Raw genomic sequence first — 23318 nt, forward strand, 5'->3', positions numbered from 1 at the left:
GAAATGTAATTTTGCTGCAGGGACTGTTCTAAACATGGAAAAAAATGCACCACTTCACAGGCATAAGATAGACACCCCCCAGGCACGATATTTAAAGGAATATTTCACTTTTATTGTTTCACTTTAAGCATTATTAAAATCCCTACTTCCAAAAAAAACGTAAATTTTTAAAACTTTTTTTTGCTTTGATACATGTCCCCTGGGACAGGACCCAGGTCCCCAGACACTTTTAAGGAGAATAACTTGTACACTAGCCTTTAAAATGAGCACTTTAGATTTTTCACGTTTGGGTCCCATAGACTTTAACGGTGTTCACGTTTTCGCACAAACTTTTTGTCAGTTCGCATGTTCTGCCACAAACCGAACTGGGGGGGTGTTCGGCTCATCCCTACTCCTTACATCAGAGGACAGGGTTCACTGCTGGAGAATCAGAGGACAGGGACCCCTAGCAGGCCACTTGGAAAAGCTCCTTTCCAACCCCAGCACTGTATACAGCTCCTCCCACACTACACAGGGCTGAAATCACATTCCTTTACACACAGTCTGCCAGCCACAATCTTCACAGGGTGTATCTGGCTTTTATGTTGCCGTTCTGACCTGTGAAATTCTCTGGTTGGAATGGCAGTGTAGTTGCAGTAGGCAGATACACCCTGTGCAGATCGTGGCTGACTGGCTGTGTTGCAAAGGAATGTGATTTCAGCCCTGTAAATGAGGAGCACTATAGAGTGCTGTAATGGGAAAGGAGCTCAGCAGCCAGCTGTAGTGATATAGTATATTGGGTAGATAATGAATTAGTAGTTATTATAATGATGATGTAAGTACTCTTCTGCAGCAACCCAATTCTTCCAGAGAGATGCACTTTATTGACTTCCTACACAGAACAAGTCTTGTAACAGATGATAAAATCCAACAGACTAAATATGACAACACTAGTAAATATACTAGCCTTCAGAATCCCATGTCTCCTAGACCTGTGCCTTCATAATCAGATGCGTTTTTGGAGCATGCCCCCCCCCCGTTAGGCCTGAAGAAGGGGAGCATGCTTCGTAAACGCTTCGCCTATTGGTTCTTCTCAATCCAGAAGTGACATCATCCCTCTGCTCCCTGTGTGTTCCAGACCCAGGAAGCATTGGCGACCACCAGCGTAGTCCGCTCTGAGTCACTATCAAGCAGCTCCACGAATGCAGTCCCTTCACACACGCTCAGCAATTTGTGCCTACATTCCTGTTATTACCTTACTCTTGTGAGTACTTATATCCTTTTGTGCATTTGAATTTGTAAATTTACTGTCATACTGCACTTAGAGTGGCGCCTGTGTGTTTTACTCTTCAGGGGGGCCTCTGCTTTTGGAAAATATATATTGTTTCTGAGTAATTTTCTAGCAAAAAATTGTGATTTCATCATGTATGTGATTTTTTTTTAATTGCCCCGCCCAGCAGGCGGTAAAATTATCACCCCCCTACGTTGCCTAATGTATATTTTCCTAATTCCGCACAAATTACATTTTGCTAACGAGTAATTGATGAATTAAAAACCTTTGCGATGGGTTGTATTGTGCTTGGAGGGGATCTCAATCTAGCACTGAATCCCTTACAAGACACATCGGATGGCAAATCCAGTGTGCCATATAAAAAATGAAGGAAAATCAAAATACTCCTTGCCTCACTCACATTAATAGATTCATGGCACTCATGCAACCTTTCAGAGAAGGATTTTACATACTTCTCTGCATTACACAACAAATTCACATGGATAGACTATATCAGTGATGGCGAACCTTGGCACCCCAGATGTTTTGGAACTACATTTCCCATGATGCTCCTGCACTCTGCAGTGTAGGTGAGCATCATGGGAAATGTAGTTCCAAAACATCTGGGGTGCCAAGGTTCACCATCACTGGACTATATCTTTATCTCACAAGGAGATTTGCCGCTTGTACAATCACCCAAGATTGGAATAAATGCACAGAGGTCTGAATTTTTTGGTGAAGGAAGGCACCTGAGAGGTTGAACTGTTCCTCTTACACCTAAGAAACCATTGGAACAAGCCTGCCTATATCTCGTTGAAGAGATTTACATAGGAACCCGCTAATTGCAACAAAAAGAGATTATGGTTTATACCATCTTCCGTTGCTGTCTTACATCATAAATATTCGGAGCCTCTAGGCTAATCCCAGGCTCCTGTACATACAACAGTGTGATGTCGATATGAAAATCATTCTATTTGCATAGAAAAATATCTCCCACTTTCTCCTTTTTTTTTCTCCTGCATGTTTTTCATGGGGCACTCCCATGAAAAATAAAATTGGTAAAGCTCCTGAGGAAGCGTTAATCAAAACGCGAAACATGTAGAGCATCAGAATACATCCAATCGGTTCTGTAACTAATATCCTGTCTACTGTATTTGGTATGTTTTATAAACATTTTCTTTCTTTTTCCTTTTTTATAAATAAATATTTTTTTATTTAAAATATTATTTTTCTTTTCCCCTTTTGTTACATTTAAATATATTACTATGCCTAAAAAGTCCAGCACAACCAACATTTTTTGTTGAGGGGTTTTTTCTGTTTTCCCCCTCCCTGTTCCCTTCCTCTTTTTTTTTTCAAGATTGGAATAAAAACTTTCCCGGACCACTCACTCATATCAATGACTGGAACTAAAAATTGGAGGTTAAATCCTTCTCTGCTTACTGATATGGCAGACACAAGCAAAATATCAGAAACAATTACATTTTTTTTTAAAGAAAATGAGTCAGACATACTGCCTATGAACATATGGGAAGCTCATAAATGCATGGTCCGAGGGAAATTTATCAGGCTGGGGGCTGCAAAAAAGAGAGAAGCAGAAAAAGAAATAATGGCCTTAACACGGGCCATAAGAGATATGGAATCCAAATGTAAACAATCTTTAGCGATTGAAACAGCCACAGCCCTACTAGATTTACAGAAAAAAACTACAGTCGATTATGAACTTTAACCACCTCGCGCCCGCCCTATAGCCGAATGACGGCCGTAGAGCAGGCACGTTCGTCCGGGTGGTTGTCCCTGGACGTCCTGATGTTTACTTCTGCAATGCGCGCCGCCGCGGGCGCGCATCGCGGAAGTTCTGTGTTCGCCGTGTCCCCCGGGGACAGGCAAACACAGATCGCTGTAAACGGCCAATCACAGCGGCCGTTTACAGCGTGATCGGCGTGTCCAATGGGAGATGATCTCATATGTAAACATATGAGATCATCTCTCAGCGCCGCTCTCCCTCCTCGCACAGACAGTGTGAGAGGGGAGAGATGAACGGCTGCAGCGGCAGCCGTTCTGCCTCTAGTAAAAAAAAAAAAAAAGTAAAAAAATAAAATAAAAAGTGCCATCCTCCCCCCACCAGTGCCATCCTCCCCCCAGCAGTGCCATCCTTCCCCCAGCAGTGCCATCCGCCCCAGTGCCATCCGCCCCAGTGCCATCTGCCCCAGTGCCATCCGCCCCAGTGCCATCCACCCCAGTGCTACCTGCCCCCAGTGCCATCCACCCCAGTGCTACCTGCCCCCAGTGCCATCCACCCCAGTGCCACCTGTTGTCAGTGCCACCTGTCGTCAGTGCCATCTGTCATCAGTGCCACGTATAAGTGCCATCTGTCATCAGTGCCACGTGTCATCAATGCCACATAGTGCCATCTGTCATCAGTGCCACGTATTAGTGCCATCTGTCATCAGTGCCACGTATCAGTGCCATTTGTCATCAGTGCCACCTGTCAGTGTCACGTGCCATCTGTTGTCAGTGTCACGTGTCATCAATGCCACTTATCAGTGCAATCTGTCATCAGTGTCACGCGTCATCGGTGCCATGTATTAGTGCCATCTGTCATCGGTGGCACGTATTAGTGCCACGTATTAGTGCCATCTGTCATCAGTGCCACATATTAGTGCCACGTGTCTTCAGTGCCACGTATTAGTGCCACGTGTCATCAGTGCCACGTATAAGTGCCACGTGTCATCAGTGCCACATATTAGTGCCATCTGTCATCAGTGCCACATATTAGTGCCATCTGTCATCAGTGTCACCTGTCATCAGTGCCACGTATAAGTGTCATCATTGCCACGTATCAGTGCCATCTGTCATCAGTGTCACGTGTCATTGTCCTGGTGCTTCAAAAGTGTAATAAATAGTCAACAAGTTAGATGTGTAATTTATGTTCCTAGAACACATGATGGCGCTACCTGCATGTTGGGCCTCTCTATGTGGCCAGGCTGTGAAAAAGTCCCACACATGTGGTATTGTAATACTCAGGAGGAGTAGCAGAATTGTTTGGGGGGTGTAATTTGTGGTATATACCGTATTTTTCGGACTATAAGGCGCACCGGATTATAAGGCGCACTAGCAACGACCGGCTGATAAAATGGATATTTCCATATATAAGGCGCATCGGACTATAAGGCGCACCGGATTATAAGGCGCACTAGCAACGACCGGCTGATAAAATGGATATTTCCATATATATAAAGCGCATCGGACTATAAGGCGCACGGTCGATTTTGTGAGAAAATTTAGGCTTTTACGTGCGCCTTATAGTCCGAAGGTTTACGTCAAGATGACAGATACTGTTAACAAAGAACTCCAGCGATGTCAACAGGTCATATATAAGGCGCACCGGACTATAAGGCGCACGGTCGTTTTTGGGAGAAAATTTAGGCTTTTACGTGCGCCTTATAGTCCGAAAAATACGGTACATGCCACGTGAGAGAAATAACCTATTACAATGACAATTTTGTGGAGAAAAAAAAAATGAAAAATCTTAATTTTGCAAAGAATTGTGGGAAAAAAATGACAACATCAAAAAGCTCACCATGCCTCTTACTAAATACCTTGGAATGTCTACTTTCCAAAAAGGGGTCATTTGGGGGGTATTTGTACTTTCCTGACTTGTTCGGGTCACAAGAAGCGAGATAGGCCACCAGTACATCAGATGTGATCAATTTTGTGCGATTCGCACCACAGCTTGTAGACTCTCTAACTTTCATAAAGACCAAATAATATCCACTAATTTGGGTTATTTTTACCAAAGATATGTAGCAGTATAAATTGTGGCCAAAATTTATGAAGAAAAATTAATAATTTGCATAATTCTGTCACAGAAACAAAGAAATATGCGTTTTTTTTCAAAATTTTCGGTCTTTTTTTTATTTATAGCGCAAAAAAAAAAACCCCAGAGGTGATCAAATACCACCAAAAGAAAGCTCTATTTGTGGGAAAAAAAGGACAAAAAATTCATTTGGGTACAGTGTTGCATGACTGAGTAATTGTCATTCAAATTGTGAGAGCACCGAAAGCTGAAAATTGGTCTGGGCAGGAAGGGTGTTTAAGTGCCCAGTAAGCAAGTGGTTAAAGCCCAAAAGATACTCTTTGCTAGAAAAAGGTTCTTCTACGAACATGGACACAAATCAGGTAAATTTTTAGCAAAATGCTACCCACAAACATATTGTCCATTAAAACTAAACAAAATCAAATAACTAATGATACCCAAAAGATTGCCCATCGATTCCAAGAATACTATACAGATCTGTACAACCTACCACCCTCAAACAAACCCAAAGACCTTACAGGATTCCAAATTCCTTACAGATAGTGGCCTCCCCACTCTGAACGACATAGATACACAAGCTTTAGAGGAACCAATAACAGAACTTGAACTGACTGAAGCTATTAAATCTCTTAAAGCAGGGAAAAGCCCAGGACCAGATGGCCTCACAGCCCATTACTACAAGACCTTCTCAGACATTCTGATACCACACCTCCTAAAGACACTGAACTCACTAAAGAACCCACATGGTATTCCTGAGACTTTCTGAGAGCACATGTAACAGTATTCCCCAAACCAAATAAAGACCCAACAGACTGTACCAATTACAGACCAATCTCCCTACTTAACCTCGACCTGAAAATACATGCAAAAATAATTGCCAATCGACTAAGGCCGCGTACACACGCGGGGACTGTTCGCCCAACTTTGTCCGTCAAACAGTTTCGGCAAACAGTCCGCTCAAAATTAGCATGGACGGACATGGCCACACACGACGGACGAACAGTTTGCTGAAACCGTGCGCGATGACGTGAACGGCACGTACGACAGGACGAAAAATACGACGTCCTATACACTGCATTATAACTTTCGGCGTGTAAATCCTTTCTGAGCATGCGCGGAACTTAGTTTGACGAACAAGCCTACACACGAGGGGACTGTTCGCTGAAACAAGGTTTCAGCGGACAGTTTTTCGGAATTTCCGAAAAACCTTGTTCAGCGGACTGTTCGCTGAAACTGTCCGCTGAAAGCCCACACACGAGCGGACTGTCCGCTGAAACTTGGTTTCAGCGGACAGTTTCAGCGAACAGTCCCCGCGTGTGTACGCGGCCTTAGACCATTATTGAACCAACTAATAGGACCAGAACAGGTGGGATTCATGCCTGGCAGAGAAGCCAAAGATAATGTAATTAAAGCCATGAATCTCATACATAAAACACATATAGATAAAAACGAAGGCATGTTACTATCAACCGATGCGGAGAAAGCCTTCGACCGAGTGTAATGGGACTTCTTATTTGCCACATGCTCCCATATCGGACTAAAAACACACATGCTAACTTAGCCCTTGTATACACGGTCGGACATTCCGACGGAAAATGTCCGATCGGACCGTGTTGTCGGATAATCCGACTGTGTGTGGGCTCCATCGGACTGTTTCCGTCGGAATATCCGACGGACGAAGTTTTAGAGCTGGGCTATAAAATTTTCTGACAACATGATCCGATCGGACTTTGTCCGGTTGTGTGTAGAGAATTCCGATCGGACAAAGTGCCACGCATGCTCAGATCAAATTCCTAGATCAAAGCTATTGGCTACTAGCCTGAACGTAGTCCCGTCGTAACAAAATAACCTCATTACGTTACGTGCGATCGGATTTTCCAACAACTTTGTCTGACCGTGTGTATGCAACACCAGTTTCGGACAAAATCCTTCTGACAAAATACAAAGGATTTTGTTGTCGGAATGTCCGACCGTGTGTACAAGGGCTTAGATAAAGACCTTGTACTACAACCCGACAGCACAAATTAAAATAAATGGAACATTATCTGACAAAGTAAAGATTCAAATTGAGACAAAACAGGGATGCCCACTATGACCCTACTATTCATTCTCACCCTAGAACCTCTAATTCGCACTGTAAATAAAATACCTGACATTCATGGATTCAATATCAAAAACAAAATATAAAAAATGTGCAGCATACGCTGATGATTTATTATTCTTCATATCGCAACCACACATCACCATGCCCAATTTATGTAACGTATTCTCCCAATATAGCTATATATCAAATTTCAAAATTAATTACCAAAAATCCGAAGCACTTGATTTGACACTTCTGGAAACCACACTAAACAACACAAAAAACAACTGCAAATTCAAATGGGAAACAACATCCCTCACATACTTGGGAATACAATGAACCCAAAAACTAGATTCAATGTATAATGCTAACTTCCAACCACTTTTACTAAATATTAACAAAGACCTTGAAAAATGGGCACTGAAATATTTCTCATGGTTCGGTAGGGCGGCCATAATTAAAATGTCAATTCTACCCAGAATACTATACTTTTTCCAAACAATAACCATACTACCACCCTCAAGTTTCTTTAAATCACTTTAAATCACTACATACTCTGTTAAGAAAATTATTTTGGGCCTCCAAAAAAAACAGAATCAGTCTAAACCTACTTACTATGAATAAACAAAATGGGTGCATGGGTTTTCCTAATTTTAAAAATTATTATTTAGCCACACAACTAACTAGAATCATTGATTGGACTTGCCACAAAGAGAATAAAGATTGGGTGGGACTGGAAAACAACATAGGACCTATCCCGACATCACACACCCCATGGATACCTTGGAAACTGTGCCCAAAACAATTAAAACAACACCCCCTCATAGGGGCAACACTAAAAAACCTACAAACAATTTGTTTAAAAAATAACAAAATTAAGTCTCAATCAGATTTACAAAAAGAGTTAGGACAAATGCCCTTACACAACAGGGAATACCAACAAATACACAACTTTATCACAAACACTCAGAGACTGAAGCATTTCATTAAACCCTTAACACCCTTCGAAACTATATGTTTCATGGCTACCACGACCACTAAGAACCTTTTTCATTAACATATACCTGGTTGCAGTCCTATGATTTACAGGAACCGAACAGATACAAAGCCTTGTGGGAATCAACCCTAAACAGATCCTTTACAAGAGATCCATGGCTACAAGCTTGCATATTCGCTCACAAATGTTCAATCAGTGTGAGATTGCAAGAAACATCTTTTCAAATCTTAACAAATTGGTACATAACTCCAAACAAATTACACAAATGGTTTTCGACAGTTCCTGGACATTGCTGGAGCTGCAACCAGGAAGAAGGTACACTCTACCATACCTGGTGGGAATGTGACTCGATTAAACCCTTTTGGATCCAAGTAATCAAGATTATAAAACACATTACAAAAACGAAAATCCATTTAGACGCTGCTTGCTGTCTTATAAATATTACCAATTGCACCTTGAGAAAATACAAAAACTCCTTGACCAGATTCTTAATTACAGCAGCAAAAACAGTGATAGCGAGGCACTGAAGAGACACCACTGCACCCACAATCAAAGAGTGGCTGGAAGAGATACATCTCCTCAAAGGCATGGAGGAGATCAGGGCAACAACACAAAGGAATACAGAAAAATTCAATATATTATGGCAGCCGTGGATCATCTTTAAATACTCTGACTCTTATGCCACTTTCACACAGAGATAGAACTTTAAAGTATATCGTGAACAATCAATATTCTTCTCCCATTTTTATTTATTCTTCTCTCCTTTCTCTTTTCTTTCATTTCTGTTCTATACTTTTAAGGGCACTTCTCGGAGGCCCACAATTTAATTCTTCTTTTCAAACTAAATAATAGATTTTTCTGCACAAACTCAGAGTATTTCTAAATAGACCATCGATCTAATGATCGGCTAACCACAAAGCAATTTTGTTGGTTTTACTAGTAATATACTCTACCACTGAACTCAATTATACTTTGTTATATTTTAATATGATACTCCTGTACAAATGTTAGTATTATTGTACAAATGTTATATCTAAGATCCAATAAAAGCTTATTGTTTAAAAAAAATTATCACCCCCCCCCCCCAGTAATATTTGATAACCATTACCTGTGATATTGGACATTTCTCCATATGCACACGTGACACAAGTATAACAACAAGGTTGTATGGCGAGGCCGGGAACTTTCCGGTATCCTGGCAAACAACTTTCTGAGCACTGAGCTTTTGGAACCTAACAGAAAGCAACATGTTGTATTATGTATGAAAGTTCATTAAATTATTCTATAAAACCATGAAACTGATGTGCCCTCACCCCTATCCTACTGTTTCAGATAACTCTTTTTCTATGAACGTGGACTTCATCAACTCTTTTTTTCTAAAATCCTCTGGACATCTCTTTTTTATTTGGTTACAATAGCTGGACAACATATTTTCCTGTTTAGCAGATGACTTAAAATGTATGATTTTTTAATACTGCGAGTTACACTTATACCTAAACAGATTTTAAAAGCCAGCTTATTATCGGGAATATTCACATAACAAGGGATATTTTTTTTGTTGGATTTTAACAGTGCCGAAAATAGAACAAAAAAAATACACTTTATAGTGAAAAAGGTTTTCACATTTTATTAGAACATCATTAAAAAATGTTAAATTTCAACAACTTGGTGTATTCGCAAATATCAGTGGTGTGCTATCTGTTCTGTTCTTCAGGGGACTTGGAAACCACTATTTTCACAGTCGTTTTATCAAAAAACAGAACAATCGAAATTAAATTACACATAATACACAAAAAAATTACACATAATAAGGTAATTAAAACCTTGTATCACTTCTTTCTCTTACGTGATATATTAGACCTAAAATCATGTTTTGCTTTTCCACAATCCTGAATGATCTCAGTATAAACCACCCCATAGAAGGAATGAAATTGCCTTTCACCCAATGGGTTGAGAGGATGGATAAGGCCTGATGTATTTCACACTCAAAACCTGCCGATATTGGCTCCATAGGCCGTGGCATTCCCTCCATAGTTCCTCCAGGATATCCAAAGCCAACATCTCATTATAGCCTATTTCACTTCCTGCCAGTGTATCTGTTTTGTTTGCATTATCTTCAACCTTCATATCATAACACCTTTTTTTTGTAAGATTTTCTAGAAATTTAAAGTGCCTTGAAAAAGTTCTCATACCCCTTGAAATTTTCCACATTTTTTCATGTTACAGCCAAACGTAAATGTATTTTATTGGGATTTTATGTGATAGACCAACACAGAGTGATAGACCAACACAAATTTATCACTATTCATATATAATTCCTATTTACATTTTGGTTGTTGGGTTATTTATTTACTAGGGGTGAGTGGCACATTTGGTTATATATTTATGATTTATCCATTTGATTGTGTATGGAAGTTTGTATTCCAGTTGTTCACTCGTTTATTTAATTAATTAATTTATCTAGGTTGCGCAATTGAAGTTTTCTTTCAGACACTATGAAAATACATATAAAAATACATCTTCATAAAATCCCCACAACATGATGCTGCCACCACCATGTTTCACGAGATGTGTGTTCGGGGTGATGTGCAGTGTTAGTTTTCCACCACACATTGGGGTTGATTTACTAAAGGTATCATCCAATCATATGCAAGCAAAGATGCAGTTTTTTTCTTTATTTTACTTGTATGTGATTGGGTATTTCTTGCAAAGTGACATTTTACCTCCTTTATTAAGCTCTTAAGCAACTGCAAAGTGCACAGTTTCTTTGCCTTTAGTAAATCAACCGCATAGTGTTTTGCTTTAAGGCCAAACAATTAAATTTTGGTCTCATCTGACCAGAGCACCTTCTTCCACATGTTTGCCGGGTCCCCCACTTGGCTTTTTTCGCAAACTACAAACAGGAATTCTTATGACTTTCTTTCTCCAATGTCTTTCTTCTTGTCACTCTTCCATAAAGGGCAAATTTGTGGAGAGACGACTAATAGTTGTCCTGTGGACAGATTCTCCCCCCTGAGCTGTGGATCTCTGCAGCTCCTCCAGAGTTACCATGGACCTCTTGGTTCTTCTCTGATGAATGCTCTCCTTGCCCGGCCGATCAGTTTAGGTGGATGGTCATGTCTTGGTAGGTTTGCGGTTGTGCCATACTCTTTCCATTTTCCGATGATGGATTGAACAGAGCTCCGTGAGATGATCAAAGCTTGGGATATTGTTTTATACCTAACCCAGCTTTATACTTCTCCACCATTTATCCCTGACCTGTCTGGTGTGTTCCTTGGCCTTCATAATGCTGTTTGTTTACTAAGGTTCTCTAACAAACCTCTGAAGCTTTCACAGAACAGCTGTATTTATACTGAGATTAAATTACACACAGGCGGACTCTATTTACTAATTAGGTGACTTATGAAGGCAATTGTTTTCCACTAGATTTTAGTTAGGGATATCACAGTTAAGGGGGTTTAATACAAATGCCCCCCTCCCACACTTTTCACATATTTATTTGTAAACAAATTTGAAAACTATTTATAATTATGTACCACTTTGTGTTGATCTATCACATAAAATCAAAATAAAATAAATTTAAATTTTTGGTTGTAACATCGCAAAAAATTGAAAATTTCAAGTGGTATGAATACTTTTTCAAGGCACCGTAATTAGATCCACAAACACTTCATTTAGATTGGGGGGTGTCAAGATGGGGCATAGTTCAAACTATTACATTCTTATTTGACTCCACATCAGAAAACAAGAGTAACGAGGGAAAATCTTAATAGTTATGATTACGGCATACGAATGACCCACATTTTTAGGACTTTTTTCTATAGCACCTTACCGAATCTCCTACAGCCTTACCTGATTTTTCTTATTTTTCCATTGAATTAATGTAGAATTAAATGCAAGTGTCTGATGACTTGACCCATTACTAAGGAACATCCAAACATGTCTTGTAAACAAACTTCCATTAACAAAAACATGGTTCCCAACAGCAAACAGCGGAATAAATTCTTCATTTCCTTTTGTTGTTCTGACAATTGCATGTGATACTTTTTTCAAGTGCCAGTGGAACTGCAAAGTAAAAATATTGCCTATTACATTACAAATCACTGTTAAGGAATTATTACATTTGGTAGATGTAAACCCGGTAACTAAAATATGTTCACACGTTAATAGCATTTCAAAAGTAATTTCAATATATTTTTTTTATTGAATTTCAAACAAAGATAAACACTGCATAGCAACATAATTACAATACAAAACATAGCTCAAAATGATAAGTGTACAGTGTTATAGTATACAAAGCTAATGAATATTTGCTATTGTAACACTCATTCTCCTCCCGATCCAGATCCGATTGGAGCGGTCAAGGAGGAGGAGGGAGGAGACACGAGGAAGCAGATGGGGAGAACAGCTTGGAGAGAAGCCAACCAGAGCGCTGCCCAAGAGCTGAGGTAAGTGCAGGACCTCGACTACTGACTGACTGACCCGGGGGGTGGCGGTGCCGCCCTTGGCCCATGCGAGCAATCCATCTGTCTGAAGAATGGGGAGGTTGGGTTCTGGGTGCCTTCCATGACCTGACCGAGGCGGGAGTGTCGTCTGTGAGGGGCAGGTGGATCGTTTGCCGCCACCCACCAAAAAAAACACCGGCCGCCACTGGTGAGAAGGTTGTCTATTGACCCATATGCTCCATGATTGGGAGAATTCCGAGAACTTAAGGGCATTAAATGCTAAAAGACACTGAAATGTATAGTTGGAGTTTACCATATTTACTACCTCTGAAACATTGGGGGATAAGTTTGATTTCCAAAGTGTAAGGATAGTCAACATTGCTGCCACCAGAACATGGGTGATAACTGGTCTATAGGCAGGAGGGTAGAGGTCAAAATTAATATTAAATACATAAAATCACACACATAGGTTGGACTTGATAGAATTGTGTTTTTTTTCAACCTCACCTATTATGTAACTATTTAATGTTGGTTAGTATGCCAGTGCAAGTGTCTAACAGTTGGAACACCGGTAACCAAAATCTGGTAGGGCTGGGACAGCCCCATAGGACATACATAAGGTGCCTACTTGCCCACATTCTTTTCAACAAAGTTGGGAAGTTGAGGAGGAAAAGTTGGCAGTGGCGGCTGGTGGTATATTTTCTGGGGGGGCAGCAATCTGTCTGCCGCCACCCCCACCAGTTAGTCAGGTCTCCTGAACTCCCTCCAGTCGGTCAGTGAGCAGCCGAGCACTAATCCAATCTATGGCGTAGGTTTCCTCCGGCCAGCAGCTTCACACTGTGTCCTCCTTCCTCTGGTTCATGGAGGGGTGGCTTCCTCTTCATGGCGTCTCCTTCCTCCTCCTCCTAGGCCAACGGGATTGCTTCTTCTTCTGGCCAATCAGGAAACGGGTTTCAAGACCCACTTCCTTATTGGTCGGGAGGAGAATCAGTGTGACAATAGCAAATATTTATTTGCTATTGTCACACAACTGGGGGGGGGGGGGCAAAAAGTTAGGCCAAAAAGTTCACTGTGGGTCTCATCTGACCAGATCACCTTCTTCCACATGTTTGCTGTGTCCCCCACATGGCTTCTCACAAACTGCAAACAGCACTTCTTACGACTTTCTTTCACCAATGTCTTTCTTCTTGTCAGTCTTCCATAAAGGCCAGATTTATTGATGGTGATAGTTGTCCTGTGGACAGATTCTCCCCCCTGAGCTGTGGATCTCTGCAGTTCCTCCAGAGTTACCATGGGCCTCTTGGCTGCTTCTCTGATAATTGCTCTCCTTGCCCGGCCATTCAGTTTAGGTGGACGGCCATGTCTCGGTAGGTTTGCAGTTGTGCCATACTCTTTCCATTTTCAGATGATGGATTGAACAGAGCTCCGTGAGATGTTAAAAACTTGGGGTATTTTTTAGTAACCTAACCCTGCTTTATTGGTTCCACTAGATTTTAGTTAGGGGTATCAAAGCAAAGGTTGCTAAGTACAAATTACCAACCTCCCCCCCACACACACGCTTTTCACATATTTGTTATTTGTAAAAAATGTGAGAAAATTTATCTTTTTCCTTCCACTTCACAATTAGTTGCCACTTTGTGTTGGTCTATCACATAAAATCCCAATAAAATATATTTACATTTTTGGTTGTAACATGACAAAATGTGGAGAATTTCAAAGGGTGTGAATACTTTTTGAAGGCACTGTACCTGATATTACAAGCAATAAGCTACAAGTTGGTCGCCTCTCACAAATCACGACTCATTGACACATGTCCACTGAAGGATTCTAATAAACGACTCTCCTATTTTTGGCCACATTTGTGCTCACCTTGTGTCTATATATTTCTTCATCATCTGTCTGACCTTTAGGAGAAGAATAATTCTGGGACGAGTACAGAACCTGCAGAGCGTTTACCAAGAATTCCATCGCGCGATACACAGGATCTGTAGTCCTGTCAGATGAGTAATCTCCGACATCCGGTAAATGTTCTTGACCCGTACAATTGTGAAGAGAAATACGATAAACATTTTCATACAAAGAATCTTTTTCTTTGTTTCCTGACGAGCAGAAAAGTGTTGTCATCCACAGATTTTCAAGTAACTTGTCTTTTGGGCGGATCATTGGATGGAAACCATCAAGAAAATTCTTGAAATTCTTATCGGCTTCGGACCAAAAGTTCAAGGATAAACTACAATTCAAAATCTCCGGATACTTTCCTATAAGAGAAATACTTGAGGCCCAATTGGGTGAAAGGATCAATGTTATGTCCCTGAGTAATCTTCTCAGTGAGGATTCAAATATTAAATCATGATATGTTCCACAGAGTATGATCACTTTTACCGATGATTTTTTAATGGTGCGATACACACTTTCCACAACATGCCATTCAGGTTTTAATACACTGATACCCTGATTTGCTATAAACGCCACACAAATTTTAAACTTTGACAAAATTTTTAATAACAGAAGTGATGCTCTCTCCCCACTTTCATCTGCAGATGATATTATTCCAACCCAAGTCCATCCAAAATGTCTGATAACTTCTGATATATAATAATAAATCATAAAGTATTCATTAACTGAACTGTAAATAGAAGGTAAAAAATCTCTTTCCAGCTGATCATCCAATGCCCCATAAATAACCTAAAATAATGGAGACGAGTTTCAACATTGAGGCAAAAAACTTACAAGAGATGTCTAAGCTTCAAAGGATTTAGGTAGACATGGTTTTCTAAAATGTCATCTTGTCCCCTTCATACTGGAAAACCCATCAGTACATGGGTCACCAACCAAGAAAACTGGTTACTAGGATTAGAGAATACATTGATAAAATTATTGTAAAAGCTTAATTTTTTTTTTTAAATAACAACTAAGATATTTTCTGATGGAAAATGTGCAATCGGATCATGTTGTTGGAAAATTCGACCATGTGTGGGCTGCATTGGACTTTTTCCGTCAGATTTTCCGACGCACAAAGTTTGAGAGTAGGATCTCATATTTTCCGACAACAAAATCCGATCACATAAATTACGATCATGTGCAGACAATTCCGACAGACAAAGTTCCACGAATGCTCAGAATAAACTAAGAGACAAAAGCTATTGGCTACTGGCCCGTTTATAGTGCCGACGTACGTGTTTGACGTCACCTCGTTCAGAACAATCGGATTTTCTGACAACTTTGTGCGACCGTGTGTATGCAACACAAGTTTCAGCCAAAATCCATCTGAAAAAATCAGATGGATTTTGTGGTCGAAATGTACGACCGTGTGTATGGGGCATAATGGTTTTGCACAGATTTGTCCCGATTCTCCTGTTCTCAGGTCCCCCACTGGTGCTTTCCACTCCTTCCCATTCTGGGTGTCCCCATAGCAAGCCACTTGCTATGGAGGGTGCTCGTATTTGCTCACTCTTAACCCTGCTCTGTGTCCATTGACACACAGAGTGCAGCTTGGCCTTGTCCCTCCCCCGCTCCCTCCTTACAGGTTGTTATTCTCAACAACAAGAGCCAATGGTTCCATCTGCTGCCTCTCTATCTAATGAGGAGAGAGAGAGTGCCCCTGTTCTCATGCACGTCACTGGATTGAGATTAAAGGAGTTGTAAAGGCAGAAGGAGCACTTGCCGGATTCGCTGCAAGATCACTTTTATTGGTAGAGGAAGGGGGCCCCCCGTCCCACTACGCTCCGATGCCCTCCGCTGCTTACCAGAGCCATTGGTAGCAGTGGAGGCGATCGCGTCCTCTTCCTGGCTTGGTGTGCAGTAGGGATGAGCTTCGAGTTCAAGTCGAACGTGAGGTTGACTTGAACATCGGCTGTTTGATTGTTCGACGAAGATCGAACATTATGGGCCATTCGCGACCAATTCAACCTGTGCAGCTAGATCTCGCTGCAGACCATTCCTGTTCTCTTTCTAATATACTACAGGCAGACAGTTCATTCAGTTAGCTGCAGTATATTCTGTACTGTATCCTATGCAGCTAGATCTTACTGCAGACCGTTCCTGCTGTACTATTTCAAATCCACTTCAGGCATTTGATCCAGTTTAGCGAGATCTCACTGCAGACCGTTCATGCTGTACTGTTTATAATCTACTTCAGGCAGGCAGTTGATCCAGTTTAGCTAGATCTCACTGCAAACCATTCCTTTTGTTCTGTTCCTAATATACTACAGGCAGACAGTTTATTCAGTTAGCTGCAGTATATTCAGTACTGTATGCTGTGCAGCTAGATCTCACTGCAGACCGTTCCTGTTGTTCTGTTTCTAATATACTACAGGCAGGCAGTTCATTCAGTTAGCTGCAGTATATTCAGTATTGTATCCTCTGCAGCTAGATCTCGCTGCAGACCATTCCTGTTGTTCTATTTCTAATATACTACAGGCAGGCAGTTCATTCAGTTAGCTGCACTATATTGAGTGCTGTATCCTGTACAGCTAGATCTCGCTACAGACCATTCCTGTTGTTCCTGTTGTTCCTAATATACTACAGGCAGGCAGTTCATTCAGTTAGCTGCAGTATATTCAGTACTGTATCCTCTGCAGCTAGATCTCGCTGCAGACCATTCCTGTTGTTCTATTTCTAATATACTACAGGCAGGCAGTTCATTCAGTTAGCTGCACTATATTGAGTGCTGTATCCTGTACAGCTAGATCTCGCTACAGACCATTCCTGTTGTTCTATTCCTAATATACTACAGGCAGGCAGTTCATTCAGTTAGCTGCAATTTATTCAGTATATATATATATATATATATATATATATATATATATATATATATATATATACATCCCAGCTTTGTGCAGCTACAGCTCACTGCAGGCCATTCCTGGTGTACCTATTCAAATACATTACAAATAAATCAAATACAATATGTCTGGAAGGCCAACAAGGAGAGGCAGATGCTCACAGGACACTAAAAGAGGACAAGCAGGCTCTGTGTCTACAGCCAACATTGCGGTTGTGGACATGGTGCATCCTCAGCATGTGGCCGTGGGGCACACTTGTCCTTTTTTTCGGCCGTGTTGAGCCACAACATGCAGAAGAGTTGGTACAGTGTATGACCAAGCCATCCTCATTCTCCTCATTCTCATCATCCTCTGTCACCCAGGCTCAGAGTACTTTGGCTGCCGATGCAGCTGCCAAAGAGGCCTCTTCCATTAGCTAAATGTCATCAGTCACTCCTTTCCTAGCCCCACCATCATGCCCTGAGGTGTCCCCCATACTTTTCGACCACAGTGTTGGGTATATGCTCCAGGAGGATGCCCAGCGTTTTAAAGGCTCTGATAATGGTACCCAGCTAGAGGAAGGCAGTAACGTGAGCCCAGAGAGAGGAGGTGCCCAAGAAGGACAGCAATCTGGCATTCATGTTCTCCCAGCTGCAGCATACTGCCAGGTTTGCTCCAGTGATGAGGAGGGAGGGAATAATGAGGTCACTGACTCTACTTGGGTGCCTGATAGGAGACAGGAGGAGGAGGAGGATGAGGAGGAGGCACATCTCCAATGAGGCAGGATGCCCTCCAGGGGCCAGCTTAAGGACAGCCAACCAATTACATCACACTATAGAGCTCCGCATGTGCAGGGCTCTACCGACTCCACGTGTTATTCCAAAAGTTCTTTGGTGTGGGCCTTTTTGAGACATGTGCAGCAGATCGCACCATTGCTGTTTGCAACATATGTCTGAAGCGTATCAAGCGTGGCCAAAACAGCAGCCGCTTGGGCACCACATGCCTGGATCTCCAACCCTACTATACCTTCAGTTCTCTCAGAAACCAGCACTGAGAGGAATGAAGGTGTACAATTAGGTGTGCCAAGTACTTGCAGGCAATCTGCTATCGCTACACCAATATCAGATTGCAGCAGGCACATTTCTCTACCCCAGTTGCTAATTGGTGAAATAAATTCGGTCCCAGCCATCCACACGCCCAGTGGCTGAATGCTAGCTTGGCTAAAATGCTAGCACTCCAACTGCTGCCTTTTCAGCTGGTAGACTCTGCCCCTTTTCATGAATTTGTGGAATGTGCGGTTCCTCAGTGGCAGGTTCCCAAATGACACTTTTTTCAGGAAAGGCAATTTCCGGCTCTCTACCAGCATGTGGAAGGCAATGTCTTGGCCTCACTGGACAGGGCGGTCAGCGGTAAGGTGCATATTACCGCTGACTCATGGTCCAGCAGGCATGGACAGGGATGTTACCTATCTTTCACAGGGGCACTGGGTGACCCTGCTGGCAGCTGGGAAGGGTGCAGGACAGGGTGCAGTATTGTTGGAGCTTGTTCCGCCACCATGCTTCCAAAATGCTACTACTAGTGGTGATTCTGACACACCTCTCTCCTCCACCCCCTCCTCTTCTCCATGGCCTCTTCCTCTATAGATTTGCCCTCTGAACCAGCAGTGCTCCGTAGGCATTCAAGGGGCTACGCAAGCACTCAGGCAAAAAGATGCCATACCATACTTGAGCTGGTATGCTTAGGGGACAGGAGCCACACTGGGGCAGAGATTCTTTCAGCTTTGAAGGGGCAGGCTCAGAGGTGGTTGACGCCATGTCAGCTTCAAACAGGAATGGTTGTTTGCGACAATGACACCAACCTCCTCTCTGCCCTCTGACAGGGACACTTCACCCATGTTCCCTGTTTGGCGCACGTCCTTAATTTTGGGGTGCCGCGGTTCTTGTGCAGGTAACCGGGCTTACAGGATGTCCTGAGGCAGGCCAGGAAAGTCTGTGTGCATTTCCGCCAGTCATATAATGCCAGTGCTCGGCTGGCTGACCCCCAAAAGGAATACAACCTGCCCAAGAACCACCTAATCTGTCACATGCCCACCAGATGGAACTCAACGTTGTCCATGCTGCAGCGGCTCCACATGCAGCAGAAGGCCATCAATAAGTACCTGTGCGACAATGGCACCAGGACAGGGTCAGGGAGCTTGGCTTATTTTCGCCATGCCAGTGGCTCATGATCAAAGATGCATGCACTGTCCTGTCACCATTTGAGGAGGCCACGAGAATGGTGAGCAGTGACAGTGCATGCATCAGTGATACTGTCCCTCTTGTCTACCTGTTGGAGCACACACTGCATGGAATAATGGACACAGGGCACTTGAAGAACAACAGAGGGAGGAAGAGGAGGACTTACTTACCTCTTGAGGCTCCCTTTATCCAGACAGTGTTCCTGCGGGCACCACGATCACACAGGAAGAGGAGGAGGAGGAGGAAGAAGAGGATTGAGTCAGCATAGAGGTGGAGGCTAGCACTCAGCATCAGCAGCAGTCTTCAAGGGATCGTTTACAGTCCCCAGAAACCCATGGACTTGTACATGGCTGGGAGGAGATGGCTGCAGATCAGGTCATCCTTAGTGACCCTGAGGACTCCAGACCGAATGCCTCAGAAAACCTATGCTGCATGGCCTCCCTGACCCTGCGAAGGACCCTCGGATTCATGGTATCAAGGAGAGGGATCAGTTCTGGCTGGCAACCCTCCTTGATCCACATTACAAGGGCAAGATTGTGGAACTTATCCAGCCTACGCAGAGGGAGCAGAGTATGAAACATCTTTGGGTTGCCTTGCAGAAAGGTTTGTGCAATGCGTTCCCAGAGACTGGGAGGTTACAAATTCCTGGTCCTGGATAGGGATGTGCTTCATGTTCGAGTCGAACATACGTTCGACTTGAACATCGGCTGCTCGCCCGTTCGGCGAATTCCGAACGTTATGGGCCGTTCATAACAGTATACATCGATCGTTATCGGCCGATTTTCGATCTTGCTCTTCTGTAGTGGTTGTTGTCTGCGTGCCCTGACCGCAGTATACACCGCTATATTCACCTCACCTATATAGCTAGTGATCTATCTTTTATAATAGAGCTTGCAGTCAGTAGTGTTAGGAGCTTGTGTGTGCTGTCTGCATGCTCTGTACCCAGTACACACAGCTATATCCACCTACATAGCTCTTCTCTATTTGAGCCATCTGCCATCTGCAGGAGTTATTGGAAGTTGTGTGTGCCTCCAGCACAGCACAGTATACATCTGTATATACCCCTTTATCTCTGGTGTTCTATAATAAAGGCATCTGCAGGAGTTAGTGGGTGTTTTGTGCCTCCAGCAAAATATACACCTGTATCTACCCTTTATTGCTGTTCTCTAATAGAGCCATCTGCAGGGCTTAGTGGGTGTTGTGTGACTCCATTACAGTATACCCCTTTATCTCTGGTGCTCTATAATAAAGGCATCTGCAGGAGTAAGTGGGTGTTGTGTGCCTCCAGCACAATATACACTACCCAACTGCTGTTTTACCCAACTCCCTTCAGGCCATTACCATGTCTGGAAGGCCAGCAAGGAGAGGCAGACAGGCGCGAGCCGATAAAAGAGGGCAAGCAGGCTCTGTGTCCAGAGACAACAGTTCTGGTCGTGGACGCGGTGCATTGTCATCAGCACGTGGCCATGGGACACGCTTGTCCTTCTTTTCTGCAGCTGGACATGTTGAACCGCAACATGCCAACGACTTGGTAGATGACCAAGCCCTCTTCATCCTCCTCATCCTCTCTCACCCAGTCTCAGGGTACTAGCAAAGCAGCTGCCAACGCATCGTCTTCCCTCATCTCAATGTCATCATCAGTGACTCCTTCCCTAGACCCACCACGTCCTCCAGAGGAGTCTCCTGAACTCTTTGAGCACAGTGTTGGGTACATGCTCAAGGACGATGCCCAGTGTTTTGTAGGCTCTGATGATGACACTCAGCTAGAGGAAGGCAGTAGCGTGAATGCAGAGAGAGGGGATGCACAAGAAGGACAGCAATCTGGCAGTCATGTTCCACAAGCTGCAGCATATTGCCAGGTTTGCTACAGCGATAAAGAGGGAGGGGATTGATGAGGGCACTGACTCCACGTGGGTGCCTGGTAGAAGAGAGGAGGAGGAGGAGGAGGAGGAGGAGGCACATGTCCAACGAGGCAGGATCCCTCCGGGGGCCAGCTTAGGGGCAGCACACCGACTGAATCACACCGCAGAGCTCCGCCTGTGCAGGGCGCTGCCTCTGCGCGTTATTCTAAAAGTTTTTGGTGTGGGCCTTTTTTGAGACGAGTGCATCAGATCGCACCGCTGCTATTTGCAACATATGTCTCAAGCGTATCTCGCGTGGCCAAAACATCAGCCACTTGGGCACCACATGCTTGACCAGACATATGTTGACCTGCCATGCAGCTCGTTGGCAAGCGTACCTCAAAGACCCACACCTAAGAACAAAGTGAACCTCTCCTTGCTCCTCATCAGCTGGCATCTCCAACCCCACTAGACCTTCAGTCCTCTCTGAAACCTGCTCTGAGAGGAATGAAGGTGTAGAATTAGGTGTGTCACAGCCAAGTGCTTCCGGGCATTCTGCTAGCAGTACACCCACGTCCGATTATAGCAGGCAAATGTCCCTGCCCCAGCTGCTGGACCAGCAAAAGAAGTTCACTCCCCGCCATCCACATGCCCAGCGGTTGAATGCTTGCTTGGCTAAATTGCTAGCACTTCAACTGCTGCCTTTTCGGTTGGTAGACTCGGCCCCCTTCAGTGAGTTTGTACAATGTGCGGTTCCTCAGTGGCAGGTCCCCAAACGCCACTTTTTCTCACGGAAGGCGATTCCGCTGACTCATGGTCCAGCAGGCATGGACAGGGACGTTACCTGTCTTTCACGGCCCATTGGGTCACTCTTCTGGCAGCTGGGAAGGATGCAGGACAAGGTGCAGTAGTGTTGGAGGTTGTTCTGCCACCACGCCTCCAAAATGCTACTATTGGTTGTGACACACCTCTCTCCTCCACCCCCTCCTCTTCTTCTTCCTCCATGGCCTCCTCCAGTGCTCTGTCCTCAGAACCAGCGGTGCTCCGTAGGCATTCAATGGGCTACGCAAGTACGCAGGCAAAATTATGCCATGCCGTGCTTGCGCTGGTTTGTTTGGGGGACAGGAGCCACACTGGGGTGGATGTTTTGTCAGCTCTGCAGGGGCAGGCCGAGAGGTGGCTGACGCCACGCCAGCTTAAGCCAGGAATGGTGGTTTGCGACAATGGCACCAACCTCCTCTCCGCCCTCTGACAGGGACAACTGACCCATGTGCCCTGTGTAGCTCACGTCCTTAACCTGGTGGTGCAGCGGTTCTTGGGCAGGTACCCGGGCTTACAGGATGTCCTGAAGCAGGCCAGGAAAGTCTGTGTGCATTTCCGACGATCATTTAATGCCTGTGCTCAGCTGGCTGAGCTCCAAAAGGAATTGAACCTGTCCAAGAACCGCCTTATATGTGACATGCCCTCCAGGTGGAACTCAACATTGGCCATGCTGCACACGCAGCAGAGGGCCATCAATGAGTACTTGTGCAACTACGGCACCAGGACAGGGTCAGGGGAACTCGTTTTTTTTTTCACCATGCCAGTGAGGCATGATCAGTGATGCATTCACTGTCCTTTCACTGTTTGAGGATGCCACAAGGATGGTGAGCAGTGACAGTGCATGCATCAGTGACACTGTACCTCTTGTCCACCTGTTGGAGCATACACTGCGTGGAATAATGGACAGGGCACTTGAGGCAGAACAGAGGCAGGAAGAGGAGGACTTCCTTGCCTCTCAAGGCCCCCTTTATCCAGACAGTGTTCCTGCTGTCCCACCCATCACACAGGAAGAGGACGAAGAGCAGGAGGCTTGTGTCAGCATGATTTACAGTCCCAAGAAACCC

At 43.7% G+C, this 23318-nt stretch overlaps 1 protein-coding gene across 1 annotated transcript in view; it reads right to left on the reverse strand.

Annotated features, from left to right (window-relative positions):
• Positions 1-23318, reverse strand: part of LOC143929563 (vomeronasal type-2 receptor 26-like) — a 62799-nt gene that overhangs the window by 14755 nt on the left and 24726 nt on the right. Inside the window, exons 5-7 of the mRNA XM_077453442.1 lie at positions 14461-15276; positions 11999-12211; positions 9255-9378 (exon numbers count right to left, since the gene is read on the reverse strand). Of these exons, the coding sequence (XP_077309568.1) occupies positions 9255-9378; positions 11999-12211; positions 14461-15276 (1153 nt within the window). The remainder of the gene's footprint in view (positions 1-9254; positions 9379-11998; positions 12212-14460; positions 15277-23318) is intronic.

Source organism: Lithobates pipiens, unplaced genomic scaffold (assembly GCF_037356315.1).
Source record: "Lithobates pipiens isolate NorthernLeopardFrog02 unplaced genomic scaffold, aLitPip1_a1.2 Scaffold_24, whole genome shotgun sequence".
NCBI lineage: Eukaryota > Metazoa > Chordata > Amphibia > Anura > Ranidae > Lithobates > Lithobates pipiens.